The sequence below is a fragment of the Lynx rufus genome, unplaced genomic scaffold (assembly GCF_022079265.1).
Source record: "Lynx rufus isolate CCGP_SWC_20201006 ecotype Redwood Valley unplaced genomic scaffold, mLynRuf1.p SCAF_13, whole genome shotgun sequence".
NCBI lineage: Eukaryota > Metazoa > Chordata > Mammalia > Carnivora > Felidae > Lynx > Lynx rufus.
In genome coordinates this window covers 41435667-41451130 of record NW_025814827.1, presented here as the reverse complement: position 1 = coordinate 41451130, position 15464 = coordinate 41435667, and the positions used below count along the sequence as shown (strand labels likewise).

The window sequence follows — 15464 nt, the reverse complement described above, 5'->3', positions numbered from 1 at the left end:
CTGATGGCTCAGAGCCTGGAGCCTGTTTCCGATTCTGTGTCTCCCTCTCTCTCTGCCCCTCCCCCGTTCATGCTCTGTCTCTCTCTGTCCCAAAAATAAATAAACGTTGAAAAAAAAAATTAAAAAAAAAAAATGGATATGAATGGAAATTTCTAAATCCATGTATGCAAATCCCTTATTCCTCTAGAATATAATACATTCATATAAAAAAACACCTCCCAAACTAAAACTCAGCTTGCAATGACTCAAATCCTGTAAATGCAATGGGAATAGTATTATTTCATAAGAAAGAAAAGGAAGAACCAGGCTAGTTACAAAAAAAATGAGAACGAATCTTAAAGAACATAGGAGTTAGATAGTCTGAAACAGAGTACAAACAAAAGTCAAAAGGTGATTCTGATGAGACCAACCAGCTCTGTCCAGACAGAAAGGTGGCCTGGCCTAAGGATCCATTATTTTTCCACTTCTGATGGCAGGACTATCCTCAAAGGCATCACAATCTCATGTGATTATTTGAGTGTCCAGCTGACTCCTCTTACTCCGGTTCCCTCCTCATTAATGTCCTTACCATCACTTGACTTCTCATAAATTTCCCTTCACTGAATTAATCAATTAGGCTTACATGAAAGTTCAGACCACTTGCTGATCTTTCACAGCAAGTTAATCAATTGGCATCTTGATATACGTATATTCCTATCTAGTATCAATTTATTTTGCATCAATCAGCATTCCCTTATGTAACGCACTCAGACACTGAAGAGACACAATTTTCAATTCTAGACCACAGTAAATTCATCAAGGTAATGTCTCCCGAGAGACAAGCAATTGTCCTTCTCTGGGAGCTACTGTTTTTCACACCACATGCTTCCTTCAACCAACCGCAGGCAGCAACACAATCTCTCAGTTAAGATTTTTTAAGACCCTTGTTATTTTAATCTGGGACAACTCAATGGTAGTAAGGTACTTGGAATCTGGTATTCAAACTATAGATATGTAATGTTACTTCAAGTCAGTAAGGAAATTTTGTAATACTTGTGTCATTTAAGAAATCCTTCTATAAATAATAAACTGACTACACACTTTCCTCATTGCCACTTTCATCTCTTTGTTCCTGAATGTATAGATGACTGAGTTAAAAAAAGGAGTGAGAACTGCATCAAAGACAACAAGATATTTGTCCAGGTGTGAGGTGGGGTGAGGCCAGATATAAACGAAGATGCAAGGGCCAAAGAACAAAATCACCACCATGACATGAGTTGACAAAGTGGAGAGGGCCTTAGTTGTGCCTGCTGAAGAGTGTTTCCGAACAGTGATCAGGATAGAAATGTAGGAGACAATCAACATGATGAATGATCCCAGAGATATGAACCCACTGTTGGCTATGACCATGAACTCTAGACGGTAGGTGTCTGTGCAGGCAAGTTTGATGAACCAAGGAAAGTCACAATAAAAACTGTCTAACACATTAGGGCCACAGAATGGCAATGTTATTACAAAAACCAGTTGAATCACAGAGTGGGTCAACCCAATTACCCAGGCAGCAACTGTAAGCAAAATACACATTTTTCGGTTCATAATAGTCAAATAGTGCAGAGGCTTGCATATGGCAACATATCTGTCAAAGGCCATGGCGATGAGCAGCACCATCTCCACGCCACCAATGACGTGGATGAAGAAGATTTGAGCGATGCAGCCACCAAAGGAGATGACCTTACGCTTTCTGAAAAGGTCGTAAATCATCTTCGGAGAAATGACACAAGAAACTCCCAGGTCAATGAAGGAGAGGTTGGCCAACAGAAAGTACATGGGGGAGTGTAAGTGAGGGTCAGAAATCACAGTGAGTATTATGAGGGAGTTTCCCATCATGCTTGCCATATAAAACGTAGAGGAGAACACAAAGAGGAGAAGTTGGATCTCCCAGGAATCGGTGAGTCCCAGGAACACAAACTCTGACACCACAGAGTGATTTGCTCTATCCATTGATTTATCCGCTAGAATGTTCCAGACAAAAGAAAATAACAAGAAACTAAAATGAGAATGTTAATAAAGTTCTACATTAAAATGATTAATCAATCAAGGCTATTCACATTGTGAAAACAAGGTATCCCCTCAATTCCTTCTCAGGGTCATTATTAAACATGCATTTTACTGTGGTCACCAAAAGAGGTTGAGTCACTTCCACCTACAATATTCCTAACACAATGGCTGCCAAGACTACAGACCTATAAACAAGAAAATGAAGCAAATATGAAAACATAGATGTATATAGCAAGGATTGGGAGGGGCAGGGAAGGTGGTGCAGTGCAACACAAATAGAAAAAGAAAGAAGAGGTAAAGACTGAATTTGCCAGAATTCACTGCTATTGCTTTTTTTTTTTAGTATTTTAAGTTTATGCATTTATACTGAGAGAGACAGAGACAGCACCAGAGGGGGAGAACAGAGAGAGAAGAAGAGAGAGACAGAGAAGGAGGGATGTGGGGGGGGGCGGGTAAGAGAGGCAGAAAGAGACAGAGAATCCTAAGCAGACTCCATGGTGCCAGCAAACAGCCTGATGCAGGGCTTGAACCCACCAACCATGAGATCAAGACCTAAGCCAAACTCGGATGCTTAACTGACCGAGCCACCCAGGCACCACTCACCGGTAATATTTTAATTATTCATACAATAATTCCTCAGTCATTCAAGTTGTCTTATTTCTTTTTCTTCTAATTTTTTTTAATGTTTATTTAATTTTGAGACAACGCGAGAGACAGAGGGCAAGCAGCAGAGGGGCAGACAGAGGGAGACACAGAATCTGAAGCCGGCTCCAGGCTCTGAGCTGTCAGCCCAGAGCCCGATGCAGGACTCAAACTCACGAACCGTGAGATCATGACCTGAGCCGAAGTTGGACGCTTAACCGACTGAGCCACTCAGGCGACCCTTAAGTTGTCTTATTTCTTACCCTCAACTCATCTCAGGCACATATTATGTCTCTTGTAGTAGGTCTTATACCAGTACCTACAATCACTTTTGCAATTCACACTAAGCCCACAGGCTAGTGGCTAGCTAAAGAAACCAGACATAGGATATAGAGGTGACTTGGGTGTATGCCAGGACCAAGGGCAGAATAGATGCTGATGGCACAGAGTACTTGCATGAAACCCAGAAAGTATAAGTACCTAGAAAGATGGTTAGCAGGACTCGCCCAAGATGTGCAAGGAGAATGGGGTAGTCAGGGAAGTTAAGGAAGCCAATGCCATTTATCTGTCCAGAGTCTTTATAATCTCTGAAGCTTGTGAACCTTGGTTATAGCTATTGGAGCCCTAAGCTTTGGGAGTTTGGATGAAGATATGCCCACTAATGTCACAGTTACAACATAACCATTGACTCTCCCCATCCTTCCATCAACCTTAGCACTTTTATTTTTCTTATCTCATCTCTTCCACTTCAATTATTTCAATTGTCTGAGATCCAATGCCAAGTCTGACGGTTCCCTGCCCCTAATTTTGTGTGACTACATGAATCTCTCTAATTGTTACCCATTTTTTTCAGAGACTAAAATGTTGCCATGTAGGAGATATATTCCCTTGCCTGTGTGTCCAACTCTGCATCTCCAGCCCTCTGGTTCCCATAATACTTAGATTTGCTGCTAAAAGGTGACGTGATCTGAAAAAAAGAGGTAGGTTGCAGAATAAACAGTAAGGACTGGTAAAATAAAGATACATGCACAAAAAGCCTCATACCTGGAACCAAAAGGAAAGAGCAAGAAAAACCTAGCAATAGAAAAAAAATGGGATTCCAAAGCTTTTCCTTTTATTTAAAAAAATTTTTTAATCTTTATTTTTGAAGGAGAGAAACAGAGCGTGAGTGGGGGAGGGGCAGAGAGAAAGGGAGACAGAGTATCTGCAGCAGGCTCCAGGCTCCAAGCTGTCAGCACAGAGCCCGCTGTGGGACTCGAACTCATGAGCCATGAGATCACGACCTGAGCCGAAGTAGGACGCCCCATAGACTGAGCCACCCAGGTGCCCCTTGTCCTTTAATATGTGTATTTATATATGCACACATGTGCACACCTCAGTTGTGCATGATGAGTGAAATCAGTCATAAAAATACCCCAGAGACGTCTGGGTGGCTCAGTTGGTTAAGCATCCACAGCTCAGTTCATGGTCTCACAATTTATGAGTTCAAACTCTGTGGTGGAATCTGTGTCTCCCTTTCTTTATGCCCCTCCCCCGCTCACATCTGTCTGTCACAAAAATAAATGATCATTAAAAATTATTACCCCACAACGCTCATTAATAACTACCTACTCGATGCTAATCATTTACAAATGAGAAAACAGTAGTCCAGTGAGGAACAAACAACTAGTTACACAGAATCCAAATTTTCTAGTCTACATACGGCTTCTGACTCCATATGCTAGAAAAATCATAGAGAAGAGGTATGCCAAACCTAGAACTACTTAGTCCAAAACAGTCCCATATGGTTATAAAGTGAAATTAAAAATCTATTTCCTTGGTTACACTAGCCACATTTCAAGTGCTCAATAGCATCCTGTAGCTAGTGGTTATGTATAGGGCATTACAATAAAGAACATTTCCAAACCCTATCCATCCCTTAAAGGTAAATCAAAATTCCATTTCCTGTATGAAAATTTTCCTAGTAATTATACTTTACATAAATGTCCTCTCTCTCTTATTCCTAGAAGTCAGGAAACTTCAATTTTAATTCAAAAATAATAATTCACCACATTAAAAATAAACCACAATATATAGCATCTTAGGAGACATTCCAGATGCCTACTTTTGGCCAAGAAGGACACACAAGAGTCTGTGAAATTCAGACACATCTTGACAAAGGAGAAAGTGTTGTCAGTTTTGAAAAACCAGTAGGAGTTTAATAAGCTAAGAGGGGAAAGGAAAGCCTTTTGAGAAGAGATGATAACTGCTCTCTTACTAGAGCAAATCCTTTGCTACTAATCATAATTCCTCAATGGTTTCAATTTTTTTTAACATTTTATTTCTTTTTGAAACAGAGAGCACCAGCGAAGGAGGGACAGAGAAAGAGGGGGGACAGAGGACCCAAAGTGGGCTCAGAGCCAGCAGCACAGAGCCCAATGTGGGGCTCGAACTCACGAACTGGGAGATCATGACCCGAGCCAAAATGAGACTCTCAACCCACTGAGCTACCCAGGGTGCCCCCTCATGGTTTCAATTACAGATTTTCTCTCCTCAAATATATTGTAAGTTTGAAGAGGAAAAGGACCATTTCTTCTGGTTCTTGTGTTTCCTAAAATACAAAATAAGTAGCAAGGATATCCTGATTATTTAGTTAATAACACTTCTCTGAAGTACAACCATTTTCTCAAGTCCATCATTTTTCAGTTTCTGTTTTTCTCATCTACCATGTTTTTCCATGAGGTCCAGCATGCATAAAGGAACTCTTCACATTCAAAACTAAGCATTAACATAGTTCCCAATCACTCCCAAAAGGATGCCTGGTATTCTTGCTATAAATTTCTACTTGGGAATAGGGAAGCCTCAACACAAGTGTTGTAATGTTTCATGGTTTAACTTTATGAAGTTTTAGAGAACAAGAAGCAGCACGTAAAAGGAAAAGGAAGACCGGACGTGAAGTGGCAGTTTCCAGTAACAGCCAACATATCAGGAAATTTACAGTTTCTATTCACCAGGCTTCATGATATAATTAGTAGTCATCTTCCATGCCATTGTTAAAGTCAGAAAAAAAATAATGATTTTTTTCACGATATTTTAAAAGTTTCTAAAATATTTAACGATGCAATCCTAGAGCTAGAAAAGTATACATTATTTTCATGGCACATATTTACTAAGGACTTTCACACATTTGATGCTTGTAATTATCTGTAGGGGTGGATATATCTGATAGAATTATTTTCATTTATAAAGGAAAAATCTCAAATTCAAAAAAGTAACTTACCTAAAAACATAGTTACTTAGTTTGAAATCAAATACCAGGTCTTCTGATTCCAAATCCAGTGCTGTCTTGACTACATCACAAAAATATGGATGTTTGCTCATGGTCTAAAACAATGATACCTCCTATAAATTTTAACCAAGAATACAAAAAAAAAAAGTACACCTTAAACTGGCACAATGTTATAGGTCATTATATTTCAGTAAATGTGGAAAGAATTCCATTTTATTTAGAAAAATATTCTATCCCACCCACATAAACATTTAATACATATCTAAATTAACTTACCCAAGGTTTTATAGCTACAGACACAAGATTTAAACCTACATATTAGTGTACAAGTTAAAGAGAAGGGAGAAAGGTGGTTGCTGACCAGAATGGGGGGAAAAAGCCAAAATCCACCAAAGTTTTGGGGCTAGTCAAAGATTCACCAAAGTCTGGCCCATTTATTCGTAAAAAGTCATGGTGATTGACAGACAAGAAACATCCAAGCTAGAGACAAAAACGTAGAAGCCATTCAAACTTTGACGTCATGAGAAAGAAATATTTGCTTAAAGGATAACATATGAACAGATAAAAGAAAGCTAATGGAGGACACATGCATGGCCAAAAAAGAACAAATACATAGTATTTGTCATCATCATTATTATATTGCTAGTACTACTATTTTTACATATTATCTGCCTTTTTTATCATTTTTTTAATGTGTATTTATTTTTGACAGAGAGAGAGAGAGAGACAGAGAGAGACAGAGCATGAGCGTGGGAGGGGCAGAGAGAGGAGGAGACACAGATTCCAAAGCAGGCTCCAGGCTCTGAGCTGTCAGCACAGGCTCCCCTATTATCTACCTTTTAAAAGCCCTGTTTCTATATACAAAAATCAGGTAGAAAGGAATGTCAAAGAATTAAGGAACGGCTCACTTTCATACGCTAACCACTGATCAAATTGAGAAGACTAAGTAAAAGCCATAGACTTAGGGCTGAGCTATCACTGGTGCCATTCAAGAGAGGAGAGAAAATCAAACAGAGAAAATCATGATTTTAGGGAGATAACCAATGGTGCCAAAGTGGAGAAAGTCAAATAGGAACTGACAAATAATGTCAATCATCTAGGGGAAGAGGTTTGGGAAGGGGGGAATGGGGAGATAAGGCAATATGCTATGTGCAGAAAATGTGTAGAGTGACAGAAACCTACAGTAATGAGATAAAGAGGTTCCAAACAACTCTGAGGATCTGGATGAAGCTGGCTATCACAAACTTAGACAAAAGCCAGAGGAAATCTTTTTGTGACACCATTCAGAAATGGTCACGAACTGATACCCAGAATTTTAGAGCAGCGTATTTATTTGGCACGATAAGGAGAATGGGGTATCAAAACAGTCAGAGATCCTTTGTTCATTATTTTTGCTTCCTAAATTATACATATGAGCGAGATCATGTGGCACTTGTCTTTCCCTTATTTGCTTAGCATTATACTCTCGCAATCCATCCATGTTGTTGCAAATGGCAAGGTTTCATTCTTTTTATGGCTGAATAATATTCCATTGTGTATGTATTTACCACATCTTCTTTATCCATTCAGATATAGATAGACCCTTTGACTGTTTCCTTAACTTGGCTATTGTAAATAATGCTGCAATAAACACAGGAGTGCATATATCCTTTGACTCTTAACAATAGAGAACAAACTGGCAGTTACCAGAGAGGAGGTGGTGAGGGGATGGGTGCATAGGTGAAGGGGATTAAGCGTACACTTATCATGATGAGCACTGAGCAATGTACAGAACCTCTGAAACATGATATTGCACACCTGAAGTGGAATTAAAATTACAAACTTGACAACAAACTAAATGCATTCCCTTGAAAAAAAGAGACAGAGAAAGAAAGAAAGAAAGAAAGAAAGAAAGAGACCCCTGGAGGCCTGAGGTCACATTGAAATTGTTTGACCAAATCACATACTGGGCAATGCAGCAAGCGGAGCCACAGATGAGCTGACAACTGGAGAAAACACAATATAGATCAGAGAGCGTAAAGGCAGGTACAGTAATTGGAAGCCAGTGGTAACTCTATACTTCACTCTTTCTCCCATATCTTCGTTCTCAAATCTGGATTCCCATTAAAAAGCAACTTCAGTACAACATTATGACTATAGTTAACACTGTTCCATGATCTACAAGAAAATTGCTAAGAGAGTTAATCCTAAGAGTTCTCATCAAAAGGAAAAATTTTTTCTTTTTATTTAACCTATGAAAAGATGGATATTAACTAAAGAAATCGACTGTGTTTGTCATTTCACAATATACATAAACCAATCCATCATATTCTACACCTTAAATTTATATAGTGATATATATCAATTATTTCTCAATAAAGCTGGAAAAATCTATTTCACTTTCTTTCCCATACTGTTCTCTACACAGTTGCCCCAACTCTTCCCTCCTGTACAATTCCTACTTCTGCTCATTTTCGTATACCCTTCCTCTCTGGAAGCATAGGAACCTATGAAGGAGAGTCTTCTTATAGAGTATGGTCCACCAACTCCTCTGCCCCTCTTCACCACCACCACCTACCTAACCTGTCAAAAGATCTCATAACATCAGGCTCAGGGAATCAGAGGAGTTCCACACACTGAATTTCCTCCCGTGCATAAGCATTGCCCATATCCTTCCACTCACCCTCCCTAGGACAAGAAGCTAAACAAAACTCTGCTATTTGGAGAAAGGCTCCTAATTTAGCTATAGCACAAGGTGGTGACCAAATGATGCATTAGAGTTCTGGGATTTTCAGCCTGAAGTCATCAGTCCAAGGGAACGGTCTCATAGGATTTTGAGGGAGGGAGGAAAGAGGTGTACGATTATCTTATACAAAATAAAGAGCTACTAGTTTATTTATTACATCCTTTTTAGCTTTTTTATTATATAACCCAGGGAAATCTCTAATGAAAGGAAAAATGTATTTTATGTTTTTTAAATGGGAAAAAACTCCAAAACTTTCAGGAAAACAGTTGTAGAACTTAGAAATCTTAACATTTTGTCAACAAAGTCTCTGTGTGTGTTCAAAGGTCCAAACAACAATTGAGAGCACCAAGCATGAATAAATATGAAAACCTCAGAATAATGGAGAAGATGGGAACACTTGGGGTACAAACAGATTAGGACAGAAGGCAGAGAGATGGAGATAGAGAGGTGTGGGCACACTTTCCTTCCCCCAGAAACAATACGAAACCAACCCAAAGAATGGTCAGAGTGCAGCAAATTGGAAAAATAGAAGATAATTCACCCAAAAACTGTTAACACACAATTAAGTACATTAAGATTATTACATTCAAACTAAGTCCCTGAATATAATTTTCTTGGATTTAAAATATATTAAATATGAAAAACATGAAAATAAAATACATTTTCAATAATAGCATATAAATTAATCATTACAGATACCTTCTTCTACTCTGGTAAATAAATATAAGCCAAACTAGTAGAAAACAAAAAATAGAATGAATTGACAGTTCATAAAGGAAGAAAAATTAAAAGGCCAATAAACATAGAAAAGTACAAAATTTGGAGGCATAAAGTTGGTGTTTGTCCTTTCCACACTACATGATGCCCAAGGCCATCCAAGGAGTATCTAGGAGAATGTATTTAATTTATCCCACTATTAAGTATTAATTAAAGGATATAGACATAGTGAAGTTCCCTTTGTTCCTCACAGATTTTTGCCCAGTAGACATACACACACTTTTCGTCCAGTCAAACAGACAACCCCAGGTATTTATGGCCTGTTGAACATTAACCAGTGTTACATCTGTAATTCAGCAATCTTACTAGAATTTCTATGCAAAAGTACCTACAGATACCCTAAATTTTTTCACAGTTTTACAGAGATATTGGCATATGATACTGTGTAAGTTTAAGAAGTATACAGCATGATTCAATACACATAAGTGATAAAATAATTACCACAGTAAGGTTCATTAACATCTCCATCACCTCACTATCATTACTTTGTGTGTGGTGATAACATTTAAGATTTACACTCAGGGTGCCTGGGTGGCTCAGTCAGTTAAGCCACCGACTCTCGACTTTGGCTCGGGTCATGATCTCACAGTCGTGAGATCAAGCCATGTTGGGCTCTACACTGACAGTCGGCTTGGGATTCTTTCTCTCCCATTCTCTCTGCTCCTCCGTCATGTGCGTGCACACATGTGCTCTCTCAAATCAATAAGCACTATAAAAAAGATTTACACTCAAAACTACTGTATTATACACAGAAAATTGTTATCTATTGTTACTATGCTATACATTAAATCCTCAGACCTTATCCTTCTTATAGCTGCAAGTTTGTACCCTTTGGACAACATCATCCCATTTCCCCTACCCCTTGGTCCTTGGCAATCACAATTCTACTCTCTGTGTCTAGGAGTCTGACTTTTCAAAACTCCACGTGTAAGGGTTAAATTGTAGTGCAGGGCTAATGCTTAGCTTGAAAAATAACAGCATTGTGTTGACACTGAAGGTTAAGAGATAACAGCCTTGCTTTGCTCTGGTAAACTATGCCTCATACCCTTGTAAATTAGGCTTCATCAATTAAGGAAACAAAAGTTCAAAGAAAAGAGCGTCAGAGGCAGGGTCAAGGAGATCCACTGGTTGCAACTTAGAGGCAGAAAGTCTAAAGTAAACACCTCATTAGGCACTGTTTCTAACTCATCTGGAACCTGTTTCTTTGTTCTGTTCCCAGGTGATGATAAAACGATGTGATCGGTTATAAAAACTCTGTATCCCGGCTGTTCGGGGCCGCACGCTTCTCAAGAGTGTTGTCCCGATCGGTCACCCTTGCCTCTCATTGTAATAAACTTTATTGTGACTGTCACTGGTGCCCGTAGCATTCTGTTTCAGGAGTCGTGTGGATGCAACACACGTAACAAAGAATGGATAGTATTGGTCTTTCTCTGCCTGACTTATTCCACTTAGCATAATGCCTCAAGGTCTACCTATACTCTTACAAAATCAGGATTTCCCTTTTTGATGGCTGAGAAATATTCCTGTGTGTGTGTGTGTGTGTGTGTGTGCACGCGCGTGTGTGTACCAAAGCTTCTTTATCCATATCTCTACCAAAGGACACTAAGGTTGCTTCCATGCCTTGGCTATTGCAAACAATGCTGCAATGAACACAGGTGTGCAGATAGCTCCTTGACATAGTAATTTCATTTCCTTCAAGTATATGGCTACAAGTGAAATTGTTGCCTGATATGTAGTTCTATTTTTAATTCTTAGAGGAACCTCCAGACTGTTTTCCATAGTGGCTGCACAAATTCACATCCACCAACAGTGCACGCAAGTTCCATTTTCTCCACATCCTTGCCAATACTTGTTATCTCTTATTTTTTTTATAATAACCGTTCTAATAGGTATGAGATACTACCTGATTTGCATTTCCCTGATGATTAGTGATACTGAGCAACTTTTCATGTGTCTATTACCGTTTGTATGTCTTTGGGGAAATGTCTATTCATTCCTTTGCCCATTTTTTGATTGGATTCTTTGTTTTGCTAGGAGTTCTGTGTATATTTTGGGTAGTAACCCTTTGTAATTTGTTGCAAATATTTTCTCCAATTCTATAAGCTTTTCTTCTCCTATATAGAAGGTTTTTAGTTTAATGTAGTCCCACTTCATTTTTGCTTTGGTTACTGTCATTTAGTGTTCTATCCAAAAAATGGTTGCCAAGACCAATGTTGAGATGTTTCCCTATGCTTTCTTCTAGTAGTAGTTTTACAGTTTAGGGTCGTATATTTAAGTTTTTAATCCATTTTGAGTTCATTTCTCTACTTGTGTAAGAGAGGGGTCCAACTTCATTCTCTTGCATGTGACTATCCAGTTTCCCCAACACCATCTGTTGAAGAGACTATCATCTCTCCATTAAGTATTCTTATCAAATATTAGTTGACTGTACATGCAGGGGTTTATTATGGGCCTTTGATTTTTTTTTTTAATTTTTTTTTCAACGTTTATTTATTTTTGGGACAGAGAGAGACAGAGCATGAACGGGGGAGGGGCAGAGAGAGAGGGAGACACAGAATCGGAAACCGCTCCAGGCTCCAAGCCATCAGCCCAGAGCCCGACGCGGGGCTCGAACTCACGGACCGCGAGATCGTGACCTGGCTGAAGTCGGACGCTTAACCGACTGCGCCACCCAGGCGCCCCTATGGGCCTTTGATTCTATTTCATTGATGTATGTGTCTGTTTTTATGCCAGCACCATACTACTTTGATTAGTATAGCTTTGAAATAAAGTTTGAAATTAGGAAGTGTGAGATCTCCAACTTCGTCCTTCTTTCTCAGGACTGCTTTGGCTATTTAGGATCTTTTGCCATATGAATTTTAAGATGGTTTTTTCTATTCTGGTAAAAACAAAATGCCATTGTAATTTTGATAAGCATTGCACTGAAAATATAGAAGTATAGAATTAATCATTATAGAATTATAATGGTAAGCTTTAAACACTTTAAAATATTCTTTCAATCCATGAACACAAGATATCTTTCTATTTTTTTGTGTGTCTTCCTCAATGTCTATAATCAATTGCTTTGAATGTTCAGTGTATATATCTTTTACTTCTTTGTTTAAACCTATGTTTAAGTATCTTATTCTTTTGATGCTATTTAAATTAGAATATTTCCTTTATTTCTTTTTCAGATAGTTCGTTCTCAGTGTAAGAAATGAAGTGATTTCCGTACATTGGTTTTGTATCCCACAACATCACTAAACAAATGCATTTATTAGTTCTAAGTTTCTGGTTGGGTCTTTGGGATTTTCTGTATTTAAAAAACTCTTATCATCTGCACACATAGACAATACGTTCCTTTCTGATTTGGATGTCTTTTACTTCTTTTTCTTATCTATTTACCATGGCTAGGACTTCTAGCACTGTGTCGCAAAGCAGCAGCTAGAGTGGGTACCTCCGTCTTGTTCCTAATCTTATAGGAAAAGGTTTCAAACTTGCACCATGGAGTATGATGTTTGCTATGGTTTTATCATAAATGGCCTTTATTATACTTCAGTACATTCGTTGTATACCCAATTTGGTGACAGCTGTTAATCAGGAGAGGATGTGGAAGACTGTTAACTTCTTTTTCTGTATCTATTGAGATGATCGTATGATTTTTATCTCTCATTCTATTAGTGTGGTATATCACATTTATTGATTTGCATATGGGCATCAGATTATCACCCTGTATACTTCAAAGTGACATATCTATCAATAATAGCTTAATAAAGCTATAAAACATACTCTTTTTTATTTCAAGATGCTGTCTTTACTGATGGTCGTTGAAAAGAAGCTAGACCTATCAATGTAATCATTTCATCAGGAAACCAGATTAGCCACAGAGAATGGCATATTTAAGTGGTAATTCAACATGTTCTTAGAATTTGGTTTCACTAAAGCTATAAAACTACTTAAATACTTCTGTGATAAGTACATCAGTAACCAGTAAGATTCATAGATTTTTCCTGCTACTCACAAAACTTCAGCCTCTAAATGCACCATTCTCTTTGTAGCCCTAAACCCTGTAAGTAAAGTGAAGTTGAACACCAAAGTCCTTTTCTTTCAGAATATGCTATCTGTCACTCAGATAGTAACTTCCAACACAGGGTACTACAGCAAACCAGCTTAGCACTGAATCACAGGTACATCAAAAACTGAGAGCTAGAAACCTTTCTTCAGGGCTTCAGTGACAGCTCCCATCTCTGCAGCTAATCTCTAATTCGGGATAGAAACAGTCTGTTTTGTTTTTTTTTTTTTTTCCTGTAAATTTGCTGGAAGTATCGATGGGATGCAGAAAAGGAAATTCATGAAATTACTGGGTAAGGATCCAGGGTCATATGATGCTGCAAAAAGCTGTATATTTCCACTCGGGAAATTTTAGATGACTCTGTATCTAAAAGCAGTTTTGGAAACTGAGAAAAGAAAATACGAACAGTAATAAGGAACAAAACAAAATCACAAGCAATGACCACCCTGAACCATAAGGGACAACACAAAATAAAAATCACAGGAGTGTTGAAAATGAACAAGCTGTACCCCCTTCACTTAGGTTAACAAGCATTTGCTGAGTCATGTCTCAATGAAAACTCCAACTTGCTCAGGGAGGCACTACTACAGTCATTTTGAATAAAAACTTGCCTGTGCCTCTAATTAGAGGCTAACTAGTCTCAATTTGTATCTTGTTGGTGTGCTGAAATAAAAAACAAAATCAAGAGACAGAAGACAGTGTTGAATGAAAACATTTTATTAAATCCAATCCGGCAACAGACTAGAAAAATCAAAGATAGTAGTTCAAAGGAAATGGGAAGAAAAGGAGTTAAGTGCGTTCAAGCCAAAAGTCTATGATCCATGCCATAGGGGGAAAGCAATCTCTGAATTTTGTTGACCCGGTTGGCAGCATCCGGGTAGGCGGGTGAGGTGAGCCCTAAGCGGCTGGGCTCGCTGTTTGTGCTCCACTGCAGATGAGGCGTCCGAGTCTAGGACACACAGGTGTCTGCAGGGCCGGTCGGACAGAATAGACAAGTGAAAATAGAATTTTCAAAATGCTAAAATCACGACATTCCTACAAAGTCATTAATTAACAAGCAAACTAACATGTGTTAAAATCAATTCAAGTGGGGGCGCCAGGTGTCTAGGTCAGATAAGCATCTGACTTAGGCTCAGGTCAGTATCTCCCAGGTCATGAGTTCCAGCCCCGCATCAGGCCCTGTGCTCACAGCTTGGAGGGAGCCTAGAGCCTGCTTCACATTCTGTGTCTCCCCCTCTCTCTGCCCCTCCCCTGCTCATACTCTGTCTCTCTCAAAAATAAATAGTAAAAAAAAATTTTTAAGAGCATAATCAAAGCCAAAGGCCCACATTCCTATACAACCACATAATCCCAGAGGATCCCCTAGCCAATGCCCAGTATTCCATGGAAAAGGCACCCAGTCATTTCTTTGCCCATTTCCAAGCCATTCTCAATTTTTCCCTATTAGTCAGTATTTACCTGTTTCCCAGAGCAACAACTATTTGAGGTTAAAAACGGACAGAAGAAGAAAACAAAACATACACACCAAAACAAAAACAAACACACACAAAAAAACAGTCTTCCCTGCAGTGCAATCAAATGATATTCAAAGGAGAGGAAAAATTCGCCTTTGGTTATTCACTGCTCCAATCTACTTGGCTCCCTGCAGAGAAACTAGTCTGCAAGAACATTTGGAGTGCTGTCCCAAAGTGATGTGCTTTGAGTAAGCTTTTTATGAAATAAACTCAGTCCTGAGGCTGACCCAGTATGATTCAAGTTTCTCTGTTTGACTGTGATATAATGGAGGTAAACAGAACATTGTCATTGTGTTTTCAGTGCCTTCACCTCCAACACTCTTCCTGCACCAACAGAAGTTGAGTGTGAAATAAGGGGAGGAGGAGCTCTAGGAAGAGCTATCTCTATAACTTGTCAAGTCACAACTTCTTGAGGTGGCATTATTTTGCTCCAGACATGTATATAATTAT

General features: G+C 38.7%; 1 protein-coding gene across 2 annotated transcripts; it reads right to left on the bottom strand.

Annotated features, from left to right (window-relative positions):
• Nucleotides 1-441: 441 nt before the first annotated feature.
• LOC124508120 (olfactory receptor 4F3/4F16/4F29-like) lies at nt 442-1980 on the bottom strand. 2 transcript variants are annotated; one of them, XM_047074538.1, is made up of 2 exons: nt 1079-1980; nt 442-463 (listed from the first exon to the last, which is right to left on the bottom strand). In XM_047074538.1, the coding sequence occupies exons 1-2, from the start codon at nt 1978-1980 to the stop codon at nt 442-444; spliced, it is 924 nt and encodes a 307-aa protein (XP_046930494.1). The 2 variants fall into 2 exon arrangements, with proteins under 2 accessions (XP_046930494.1, XP_046930493.1); XM_047074537.1 differs by lacking the exon at nt 442-463 and having other exon boundaries at nt 1042-1980.
• Nucleotides 1981-15464: the final 13484 nt, after the last annotated feature.